Source organism: Malaclemys terrapin, chromosome 5 (genome assembly GCF_027887155.1).
Source record: "Malaclemys terrapin pileata isolate rMalTer1 chromosome 5, rMalTer1.hap1, whole genome shotgun sequence".
Classification (NCBI taxonomy): domain Eukaryota; kingdom Metazoa; phylum Chordata; order Testudines; family Emydidae; genus Malaclemys; species Malaclemys terrapin.
This window is the reverse complement of record NC_071509.1, coordinates 113,410,434-113,422,504: the sequence shown is the minus strand read 5'-3', so window position 1 is coordinate 113,422,504 and position 12,071 is coordinate 113,410,434. Positions and strand designations below refer to the sequence as shown.

The following is a 12,071-nucleotide window of genomic DNA, read 5'->3' as shown; positions in this document are numbered from 1 at the left end:
ATATTTAAAGCCAACAGAAGGAATAATAAAAAAAAAAAAGAAGAAGAGGATATAGCCAACCTTTGTCCAATTTACTGCAGGAAATGTAACTGGAATTCTTTAAAAGACTGGGTAATTTAAGATCTCTAATAATGTTAGTAGCTACTATTCACTAATTAAGATATGGTGTGGCCTATCCTATCTACCTAAAACAGTGATAAAGTATTCATGTTTAGAAAGAAGTTAGATCTTAAAAACATATGCATGCCAGAAATGACAGACAGGACTGGCTCCAGGCACCAGCTGAGCAAGATGGTGCTTGGGGTGGCAGATTGTTTGAGGCGGCATTCCATCCATTCCTAGGGCGGCACGGCCACTTTTTTATTTTATTTTTTTTGTTGTTGTTCCGCTCCGGCTGCCCTGTAGGGGTGGCGGCGGCGCCGAGAACCAGAGCGCCCTGCAGGGCAGTCCTCTTCCTTTCCTCCACGCCGTCCGGAGCAGAGCCCTCGCGGCAGGAGGCGGCGCAGCAGGAGGGGTCACGTGGCAGCACCCCTCCTGTAGCCCTGGTCGCCCCCTTCTCTCTCTCTCTCTCCCGCCCGCTCCCCCTATCCTCTCCCCCAGCTGGTTCCCCTGCACCCGCGCTGCAGGTTTTTTTTTTTTTTTTTTTTTTTGCGCTGCTTGGGGCGGCCAAAAAACCAGAGCCGGCCCGGTGACAGATTATTTCTTCTTAACATGGGCCCCAATTCAGGAAAGCACATAAGCATCTGCTTAACTTTAAACTTGTGCTTCAATTTCTGTAGAAAAATTCTATTTTTGCCCCAGATCTAATCTACTAATTTTAAGGCCATTATGACCTTTTCTGTGGAATTTACAAGGAGAGGCCATTATTGGGTTTATAGCGTTTACACACACACACACACACACACACACACACACTCTATATATATCCTTTGCACTCACCTTTTCATTAGCCATTGAGTGGTACCACCAGAAGAGCCTTGTGGTGATATAATAAGCAACGATAACATCCACAGTGTAGTGTTCATGGGCAACAAGAATGCAGATTATACCAGCGGCACTCATCAACCAGCAGATCAAATGATACCACCAAAAGTGGCGAGGTGAGTCTGTCAAAAGGAGAGAATTATACGTTTCTATAAATATCCAAGATTAACTTCTAAAGTTAAATTTGAACCTATGTGATGTGTGTGGGTATGGAGAGAGAGAGAGAGAGAAAAAAACCTCTGCTTTAGTAAAAATGCACTTTGAACAACTAAGAAAGTTTACTGATGCAGAGATATCATCTGCTGAAATATGGCCATTAGGACCCATAGACTTTCAGTTGAGGGACCTATGAAGGTTAAGACTAATCTAAGCTTTCATTTTTAAAATGTTTTTTAGTTCATATTACCAAAGAAAGGACAAAAGTTGACCACCAAGACTCAAAAGTTTGTCACTGTAATTTTCCCTAAAGACCGTGGTCTAATTCAGAGTCCTTCCACCATTTTGTGGAGAGAGGAACCAAGACCAATTCACAGCTGAGGGTGGGTGGTACTGTCCAAGCTCCTGTTTTGGATGTTAAATTGCAAGATGCCTCCCAGCCAGCTACCTTCAACTGAAACTGCTCTTCTACTTAACATCCAAAATGGCTTCTGGCCACAACAGGAGTAAGCTCAATAGCGTAAGAGGCAATCTATTCTAGTGGGATAGATGTGGAACTGGGAGCAAGGAACTCCAGGCCTCTAATTCCAGATCTGACATGATCTGTGGTTTTAGTTAAGCCACATAACTTTTTTTCTAAATTAGTATCCTGGTCTGTGAAATGGGGCTTGTATACCACATATGGGAGTACACTGTGATGATTAATTTGTCAATGTTTGTGAAGCAGTATGCAAGTGCTAAAGTTATCCAGAATGCCCACAACTCCCGAGCAGCTGACAGTCTTGCAGTTTAGCTGGAAATTTTTCCTTGAAAAATGCTTTTGATGTTGGCAACTATGGACATCATGACAAGCAGCTGGGCTACACTTCCCCTGGAGTGGGAGGCTGGTGGTGGACCCCCTAAGATTCCCACCCCACTTTTTATGTAAAATGAGTGTTAGGTTTGGGGTACCATAAATACTGTATCAGTAATCTTACTCAAAGAGGCTGGCCCTGTGCATAGTGTTACCTAGTCACTGTAGTCAGGACTCAGTTATGCTTTGGAGGAAGGGGGGAAAACTGAAAAACATCATAATAGAATCCCCCCAAAAATGCTAAGGCTGAGTCCACCCCACTGATTTGTGGACCAGGATTTTGAGTCACATCCTGTCATTTAGTTGAGGAAGCAAGCTCCAGGCAGAAGTGATACACCACACTAGTATATTTTCCCGTTCTGAGAGAAAGAATCATGGGATCAGCAGAAAGCCCCCCTGGCCTTTCCTGCCTCTGAGTAAAATGAACTGACAAGAGCCAAAGATGGGAGGATAGGGCACAGCAGAGGGGGGAAAAAACTACACCTAGAAATAAACAAGGTCTCTCACACAAGAAACATGCCTGATCAAAGAGAGCAGCAGAGCATATTGTAAGTAACCTCTAATTCAAAACAATGATATAGTATATGCTATTGCTTAGAAAACTACATTTTCCTAATTACACAGGAAATAGAAATGGGTACTTTATGCACTTCTGATGTACAGAGCACTTTGATTACAAAGCAGAGGAATTCAGATGGGATACATGGCCAATTCTTCGGCAGCATTTACAAAGCTTATTATAGGTACAGTCTGCTTGTTATTCTCCCCCACCCGTACCCTGCTATTTAAAGATATCTGAATTATGCTACTGTACCAAAAAATCTTTAAAAAGAAGAGTTAAATAGATCTGGTCTGTGGCATATATTACAGGATAAGACTTAAATGACCAATGTTAAGCTGTGATAACACACATACATACAAAATTAATAAAACAGAAAGCAGGAAATCCTGTTGCCACCTACTCATGGAACATTAGGCTGACTGCCATCTGTTCTTCTAGCAGTTTGTATTGTATGTAATTAATAAATCAAATGTCAGAAAATTTCATAGTACAAAGACTTAGACTTAATAGGCACCATGCTATACTCCTTTGTTGTTTAAAGAAATAAAAGGTCTTATGTCCACATGGAAGTTCTCGGTCTTTCTTTACACTGTCAAGTAACATTGTTTGCCTCATCATCAAGTGATGGGACATCCTTTTGTTACAAAGAAGAATGTTTTAAGTTATCCTGTATGCTGAAGTTAGAAAAATAATTTAATGAAGTCTAACGTCTCAATCAAAGCGCTCAGGAAATCAGCAATGAAATAGGGACAGATTCTAATTTTAAGATACATGCCATGCATGCATTTAAAAGAAAATGCTACTGCACTGACACATGGCCAAACAAGTAGCCAAATTATTGAGGTCCGAGTAGTGCATGCTGCATATTACAGCTTACAGTCTGGTCCTCAGTTACATAATCTTGAAACTCATACTGGGAGACTCCAGAAGCCACTGAGTTCCCTACTGCCCTTAGGAGCTGGATTTTTGACAGACCATTGTAAAATGGGGTTTTAAAGGTTTATAAAAAAGTATCCTCCATTGTGCAAGCCAAACTCAGTACCAAATTCAGCACTGGGGTAGGCAGGCATAACTCCCATTGAAGCAAGGGGAGTCATTTCTCTTTCTCTCTCAAATCATTAACTAGAGGATTATTTTCTGATATCACTTCTGTTTGAGGTAAAGACGGATAGTCACTTTGTGCACCTAGCTGATTCAGCCCCTCTCTCAACCTTACCTTCACCATCTCCCTCCCACATCATCAGTCTTCCAAAACACACAGATGTTTGCCAGTGGTACTTCTCATTCCAGAAGCCACCCTCTGGAAGGGTCAAGTGCATTTTGTCAAACTGTGTATTGCAGTTTTGCCATTTATTTTATATTGTAAAAAAAATAAAACATGAATGAATGCAACAAAGTGGTTTTAGCTTAAGTGATCTTCTTGTAACACAGGCATCAGCAACACAACTGTATTCAAATACTGTAACTTACATTCCTTGATAAACAGGTAGCTGAGTGTTAGCACTACTGTGTGACCGCTGAACAGGAAGTCTCCACATAAGATGTGTGATCCAGTTATGGACAGACCACCACCAGAAATCAGTCGTAGGATCCTCTGCACCTTAGCCTGTGAATCTCCATTCAACTGGGAATGGAGAAAAATTCAAGATGATGAAGAACATATATGTTTGGACAAGATGTTGAAGTCAATTTGTGCTTAAAAATATAATAATGAAAAGCTCTATCTACTAAAACATCTGAATTTTCTTTGTCTATTGTCTATGTATTTCTCAAAGATAATAGCATGTTTACCAGAAAAATCTTTCAACAACCAAGGCTGGGCATTACAGGATTAGACTAAGACAGGAATCGGCAACCTTTGGCACATGGCCTGCCAGGGTAAGCATCCTGGCGGGTCGGGCCAGTTTGTTTACCTGCTGCGTCCGCAGGTTCGGCTGATGGCAGCGGGAAGCGGCGCAGGCTGAGGGATGTGCTGGCCGCCCTTCCTGCAGCCCCCATTGGCCTGGGATGGCAAACCGCGGCCAACGGGAGCCGCCATCAGCCAAACCTGCGGACACAGCAGGTAAACAAACTGGCCAGCCCTCCACGGTGCTTACCCTGGCGGGCCGCGGGCCAAAGGTTGCCGATCCGTGGACTAGGATATGCTTTGCTGGATTTTAAACCTTTTTGTTTGTTTTCCCAATCAAAATGTGCACGTCCTTCATAAAAATAACCACAAAGCTTTCTATATGCATTATATAATATTGATCAGTATATTTCAAAAGAGTGGACACATTAAGAATTGTGTAAGTGCATATTACATATTTGTCATTTGTGTGCTCAAACAGATCTCTTTCAAGAATGGTGACACAGATATGACAGTATCTGCACTATCCTGGGCCAACCTTATGGAGTTAAGTTAAACCTTATTGAATTTTTAGGAGGAACAAGGAGATATCATGAACTTCAAAAGACTATGTTAAACAATATAGCAGACATGATCGATCTTTTGGGTCAGTGTGTGTGAAGTACCTATGAACTCAGCCTTTGAAGCTTCGTCCTAAACAGGAGACTTTGTCTGCTGATCACCTGTTGCTCTGAGGACAGTTCAAAGACCCAGTTTGGTTTCTCCAGGGAGCAACAAAGAGAAGACTTTTGAATAACTAGCCTGAGTTTAAGCTGACTCAGGGGTTTCTTCCTGATCCAGCAAACAGACAGGAACTCTGGTCCATGGAGGGTCCAAATCTTTAGGGAAGGGTTGGAAGGACTTGGCCTACTGAGGCCTCATAAGACAGGGTTCTGAACTGAAGCTGTTATGAACTTGTGACCACAAAAGAGACACCTTTGGGAGGTTTGAAGGACTGACCTGTCACAGCCCATGTTAGAGGCAGTGGAGTGATCTCTGGTAAGCTTATTAGCATGTGTGTAGGTTCTTTTATTATTTTAATATGTTTTCTCTGTAATGCTTTTACCATAAGAACAAATATGCTTTCATAGGAAGTGCTATGTAGTAACTTACAACTGTTGGCAATTACGGTTAGTAGTCTCTGAAGAGAAAGCAGGAGAAGCCTGCTTAGGCAGCTTGTCTTTTGCTGGGGATATCACAGTATAGTCAAGGGACTGTGCAGCCTGGAAATGCCCTGGTCAAGATGGAGAGAGACACAGGTCTCTACCAAAGAGAGGCAATGGCTAGGGGCATGGAAGCCTGAGAGTGCGTGCCCTTGCTGGACCACTAAGGGGAATACAGGTTCAGTTGCCCTGAACTGTGAGAAATTATTCTAACAGAACCAATATAAATTATCATTGTGTGAGGTGTTACATGCAAGTCATTCACTCTTTGTCCAGAGTGGAGTAAAGTGTTCACAAATCAAGACTTCAAACTAATTTGGGGCTTAGTTAAATAGTCAAAAGTCAGCGTAGGTTTGTTGGCATGTTTATAGACTTTTCAAATACACTTGGGCTGATTTATATTTTCTTACTGATACTGTGCAAACGCTCAGTTTCATATCAGTTTTCACTAAGATTAACTTGTTGTGGGCTGGGGGGGAGGGAGGGGCTAAGGGAAGACATGAATCCACCAGAATCAAAACTAAAGAAATGATTCACGCACTGCAAACCAATCAACCAAATTTTGTAAAGCTCTAGAGTCTGCCAGAGTCATACATTTTAATATATACTCCCCAGACAAGTTGATCCCTGGTTTAACTCCAATTAAGACAAAGCAATTACATCAAGAATGAATATGCCCCCCATCTCTAGAATAGCCATGAAATATTAATTCATGGAACTGAGTTGCTAGTGAGAAATTCTATTCCTTCAAAGCTGTCCCCTGAATGGTTCTAATGTTTGTTCTGTGATACTTGATAGGATAAAGTCTGTTTTTAAATTGCCATATATCCAATTTTAATTGCAGCATTCAGGGATGGGATGAATATTGAAAGCAAAAATCAGAAATGTACAATTTAAAATACAAATTCTGTAGATGCTGCAACGTGCCAATGTTAGTATTAGAAAAAACTTCCAAAAAGCAACAATTCAACAGTCCTTAACATGTCAATAAAGATATCTTTTTAAAGTGGCTATGGAATCTTAGTTTGGCAACCTGGAGTTATCATAACAGAAACCTAAGCCAGTTCTCCACCATCGCCACATACAATTAGGTACCAGAATAATTTTAGTAAAATAATTTAACATTTCATATATACATAATACAGAATATTTCACTGAGATTAAAATTGCAATCATGGTGTGTAAACGTCTCAAAATTCTCAAACTAAGCAGAATTAAATCTAGTCTGTACTTGGCTAGGAGACCTCCAGTGATCACACGTTACTGTGTTTGTAATGTGTGGTACTGTGTTTGGTCCTGCCTACATTAGGAAAATTTATCAATTTTTTTTCCGCTTTTTAAATTTGCTTGATGTTGATAGTTTGGTGTTTTCATTCTTTATTCTATACTTCTTCCAAGCATTGTGGCATTGCTGATTTTTATACATTTAAAATTCAGACCCATGACTTATTAAAGAAATCTGCATCTGTTTTACTTAGGGCAGCATTTTAAATTTGACACGGTATGAACTAAAAATAAGGGATATAATTTGTGAAGTGGGTACTCTCCGAGACAGATAGCATAAGCAGATTTCTATCCCATGTCAATACTGTATAAACAATCAAACAAAAATAACTTTATTTTATAATATGCAAACAAATTTTTGTGTACATAAAAATATAACTTCTTTGGAGATATTACACTCAGTTTTGCCAAGGCCTACTTGGGTATCTCTAGTCAGTGAACCAAAAAGAGCTGCTATTGTGTATTTGTTAAATCTTATGAACAGTTTTTTCTTTTGTAATTGGGTTGTGAGATGTACACATTATGAAAAGAACGCATTTATAGGTGGACAAAAGTTTTTTCCATTGTCAGTTAAAGCGAAGCCACCTTGACTAATGCTAAAATTGTTCCTTCCTCAATTAACCCGCGGTTCTAGGGAAATGCAAGGTTCTAGGCACAGATTGTATATAAAGTACAAGGTTCTGAACAATCACACAGGACAAAATCATGACCCACTATATACACTTGCACAGGCGAGTAAAGGGGCCATAAAGGTAATGCTCCCCCTTACTCCTCTGTACACGTTTCCTGCATCCTGGGTCACATTGCAGGGGACAGAACAGCCTCCATGGGGCTGCTGCTTCTCTCACACATATTGCTGGAATCATGTAATTACTTCCATAGCATGTGGGGGTTGAATTAGATTTGCACAGGCATCCTTAATGCTGGTGGTTCCTAACTTTTCAATGCTTGATTTAGCAACCTTCACATTCTTTTAGTGTGATTTTTTGGGGGGTGGGAGGCGATGTTAAATTCAGTCTGTATCAGATAATTAATATTCTGACTTGCAAGAAAATGTTTGATTTCTTACTGTACCAGTATTAGAGAGACAAGGTGTGTTGGACAATATCTTTTGTTGGACCAACTTCTATTGGTGAGAGAGAAACTTTCAAAAGCTTTTCTATCTTGCCAACAGAGGTTGGTCCAATGGAAGATATTACCTCACCCACCTTGTTTCTCTTATATCCTGGGACAGACACGGCTACAACAACACTCCATGTACCAGTATTAATTAGTTAACTCTTTGATTTGTTGCTTACTATATACTTAAAGAAAAATGTTAATACATTGGAGAGCAACGAAAATTATTTAAAAAAATGTAGAAAACGGGGGCTATGAGGAAAGGTTGAAAGAACTGGCGTGTTTAGTCTGGAGAAAAGAAGGTTGACAGGGGTCATGATAAACAGTCTTCAGATGTGTAAGATTGTTATAAAGAGGATGGCGATGGATTGTTTTCCATGCCCGCCAAGAATAGGAGAAGCAGTAATCAGCTTAGTTTGCAGTAAGGGGGATTTAGGTTTCATGTTAGGAAAACTTTGTAACTATGAGAATAGTTAAGCACTGGAACAGGTTACATATGGAGGTTGTGGAATCCCTGTCATTGGAGGTTTTTAAGAACAGGTTAGACAAACATTTCAGGTACGGTATAGGTATGTATACTCCTGCCTCAGCAAGGGGGATGGACTAGATGTTCTCTTGAGGTCCATTCCAGCCCTACATTCTAGGATTCCACGATATAATGTACATCTTTACTAGTATTTACAAGCCAGCGTGTAGTGGACTATTTAAATTTAATGTCTTCTAAAAAGAAAAAAAAATGTCTTCAGAATTAAATGATGATGTGCTCTAAATGTGATAGAAGTACCACTGGCAAACAATTAAATTTGCACAAATATTTGCTAAATTTTTTAGAGGGAGAATTTGCTTTTCCCATGTTTACATACTTTTTGCCATGAGTATCAGCTGCCCAAACTGGATTTAGAAGCCCCCAGTAGCCCTGGCCAAAACAGCATCACTGACAAACATGCTTACAGCATGCCACCAGTGCCTCTCAAAAAAAAATTCTAGCTGCAACGCAAGGCTTTACTGGTTTATCCTCCAAGTAGGTGGTTTGTAGGTCAGGGGACAAACTACAGTACGGTAGATTATGTAGGTCTCAGATGAAAAAAAAATCTCTGAAGATATGAACCTAGATGGCTGATTTTTTTAAAAATAAAGTCTAGCCCAGAATAATCCTGACATATCTATATGTACATAAAATCAAGAACAAAATGGGCAAACAAACAATCTGTTCTAGTACTCTACTCCTAAAAGATGCTCACTGTTCACAAAATCCTGCCTTACTAACAACAATATACCAAAATAAAATGAAAAATCTAGCAATCACCAAAATAAAAATATGAAGACACCTGCCAGGAGCCACACTTATTTCTGAAGAGTATCATATAATATGTGGAGAAAACATTAACTTTATTAAAATAAATGAATGTACCAATATGTCTTTTTCAGATACTGTATTTGGTGTAATAAAAACTTTGGCCAATACCAAGATTTCTTACCTTTGGAGCACACTGAAAATGCATTCCAGGCACAGGTAGGGTGGTAACATACATGGTAATACAGCGGTACAGGTACAAAGTTCCAATTATAAAAAAGAACCTGCGTCCCACTATTGATCTGAAAACAAGGAGGGAGGGAGAGAGAAGAAAGCAAGCATAAACTCGAAGGCAGGATAGATTTACTTGTCACAAGGAGAGAGGGAGGTATGGTGCCTCCAGCGTAGCCTCATTCAATTTAAAATTTATTAGAGCTTTTAAATTGTGATCTAACCAATATGAAAACAAAGTTTCAATGGTACTACTTCCATGTGAGATTTGAGACAGACAGACAGACAGACACACACAATATTTGATGTCTGGACTCATCTTTCTGGGTCATGTCACACGGACTTAGAGAGAGAGGCACAGACAGAAATTGAAACATGAGTGTGCTGCAGTTAAGAGAGAAAGAAATTGCTGCAAATGTAATGATTTTGTTTCATTTAACCACTAGCTGATAAGTAAATTCAGAGTTATTTAATAGCTCTAGTGTTCTCCTAGCAATGTTTTTATTTTGCTTGGTAGTTATTTTGTAATCTCCTTTTCATTTTCAATCCCATGTCAAATAAAGTTTGTTTTCCTTTAAAGTATCTATAGAGATTGTTTCTTGAGGAAACAGGAGGTGATCTGGAGGGAAAGATGGGCTGATGTTCTCAGAGATGTGACTAGCTCGAGCATCCAGTCTAATGCTAGTGAACGGTCTAGCGCCTTGTCATAAATTTAAAAGACAAATTTCATTGAAAATGTTTCAATCAGCTCTACTTAAGGGTACTAAGGTCTCACAGCACTTTCTGTCAAAGAGTGCAGTTTTAGTTAAAACTGAAATGTTTTGGGGAATGGTATCACTTTAATGAAAACGTCATCTGTAATGTTTCTGAAATCCACAATGGAATTTCTAGCCAGAGATTTATCTCAGAATAGCCAATCGCCTGGTGATTGCTCTGTGGGAATGTGAGAGATCAAGGTTCAGGTCCCTGCTCTGAAAAGTCTTGTTTTTATTCTGCATCAGAAGGAAAACAAATTTTGAAACCTCAACATTTCTCATGAAACTTAATTGTGGTTTTCAAGCCAACTCTACTCCGACATATAGGTGCAGAGCCTAGCTGCAAGTTTCCTTTAAACAATCTATTACCGATACTCATTTTGGGAAATCACTGTAACTACTCAGAGAAAAGTGCTACTCAACATGAATAAGGGCGGCAGAAGCAAATTCTGTTACTAAGTAGAAGCAGTGATAAATATAGCTACTTACTTGTATCTGAGAAATAACCACTGGATTATCCATAATCCAACTAGTATCATTCCATTTATTTCTGATACAGAAAAAGCCCATTTCACACGATCAATATAATCAAAAAATTTATCTGGCAATGGAGGACTGAGCTCCTTGGGAGGTACCCTCTCATGAACCACAGTGATCATGACAGTCGTTAGAATTAAATTGAAGAGCGCATACACAAAGGCAATGCCTGTTTTCCACCATTCCAAAGGAAATTTGTTCCTAGATTCAGCAGGCATAGAAATCTGAATATAGTCCGGATATTTCTTTGCGCCTTTTCGCAAACCATTAGGTAAACCCTTAGGTTTGGTATTGCCATTTTTGCTCTCTTCACTGACAGATAGGGTAGGTCGAACATAACCATTTGAGGCGTCATTGTTTTGACCTTCCATGTGCTCTTCAAGCTTTGCAGTCTCAATGGTATCCATTACCCCAAGACCTTGAGCCAAACCAGGGAATTACCAATTTCCGGATGCTTTTTAAAATTTCTTACTCCTCTAAGTCCACCTTATGTTTCCAGTTGATTTTTGTTCTCTAATAAAAATCTTCAGAAGTTGTCCATTCTGCTTTTTCTCTTTTCAATTGTTCTGCAACAGATCTTTGAGACAAATCTCAGTTTCTTTCCCCAAAAGCTCTTACTGTATCATCTGTAAAACAACAAAATCATATGCAGAAACTGTACAGCTGGCAACATGACAATGCACAAATTAAATACCAAAATAGCATAGGGAAATCTGCATTCTAAATATATCAACACAATTTGCTTCATGTGGAAGTTGTGGAAACAAAGCACCCAAATATTAGGCAGTATTAAAAATGCTCACTAGTTTAATCCAAGTAGATGGTGTTAACTTTTATATTAAGGTGGAATAACTTTGTTTTGATCTTGACTCAATCAGTTTAGTGGGTGGTATCAACCTTGTACAAAAAAAAGAAGCCAGTATTTACATGGCTTCAACAGCAGTTGAAATTAGTGTTGATTTTCTGAATTGTCAACAAGTCAAGATTTCCCCAGATATTGATCATATTAAATGTAAACACACTGAACAGAATTCCATGCTGGCTTACACCCCACAGCAACCCTACTAAATTCAACACAACTGCATCGTGATTACACCAGGAATTAGTCAATTATGTCCATAAAATTGATAAAAATGGTTTATTTAGCCCTGGGGATGGGCCAGAAACTCAGAGCAAAACATCCACTATTTGGGTTTGATCCTGCAAGGTGCTGACCATGCAGTACCAATCTAGTAAACACATGAAGCC

At 39.5% G+C, this 12,071-nt stretch overlaps 1 protein-coding gene across 6 annotated transcripts in view; it reads right to left on the bottom strand.

The window, feature by feature from the left end:
- SGMS2 (sphingomyelin synthase 2) overlaps nucleotides 1-12,071 on the bottom strand; it is a 53,056-nt gene that overhangs the window by 2,303 nt on the left and 38,682 nt on the right. For all 6 annotated transcript variants that reach the window (XM_054029497.1, XM_054029494.1, XM_054029499.1 and 3 more), the window contains 4 exons: nucleotides 10,776-11,449; nucleotides 9,485-9,602; nucleotides 4,026-4,179; nucleotides 940-1,106 (listed from right to left, as the gene is read on the bottom strand). In XM_054029497.1, the coding sequence (XP_053885472.1) occupies nucleotides 940-1,106; nucleotides 4,026-4,179; nucleotides 9,485-9,602; nucleotides 10,776-11,230 (894 nt within the window). In that variant the 5' untranslated portion in view covers nucleotides 11,231-11,449. The remainder of the gene's footprint in view (nucleotides 1-939; nucleotides 1,107-4,025; nucleotides 4,180-9,484; nucleotides 9,603-10,775; nucleotides 11,450-12,071) is intronic.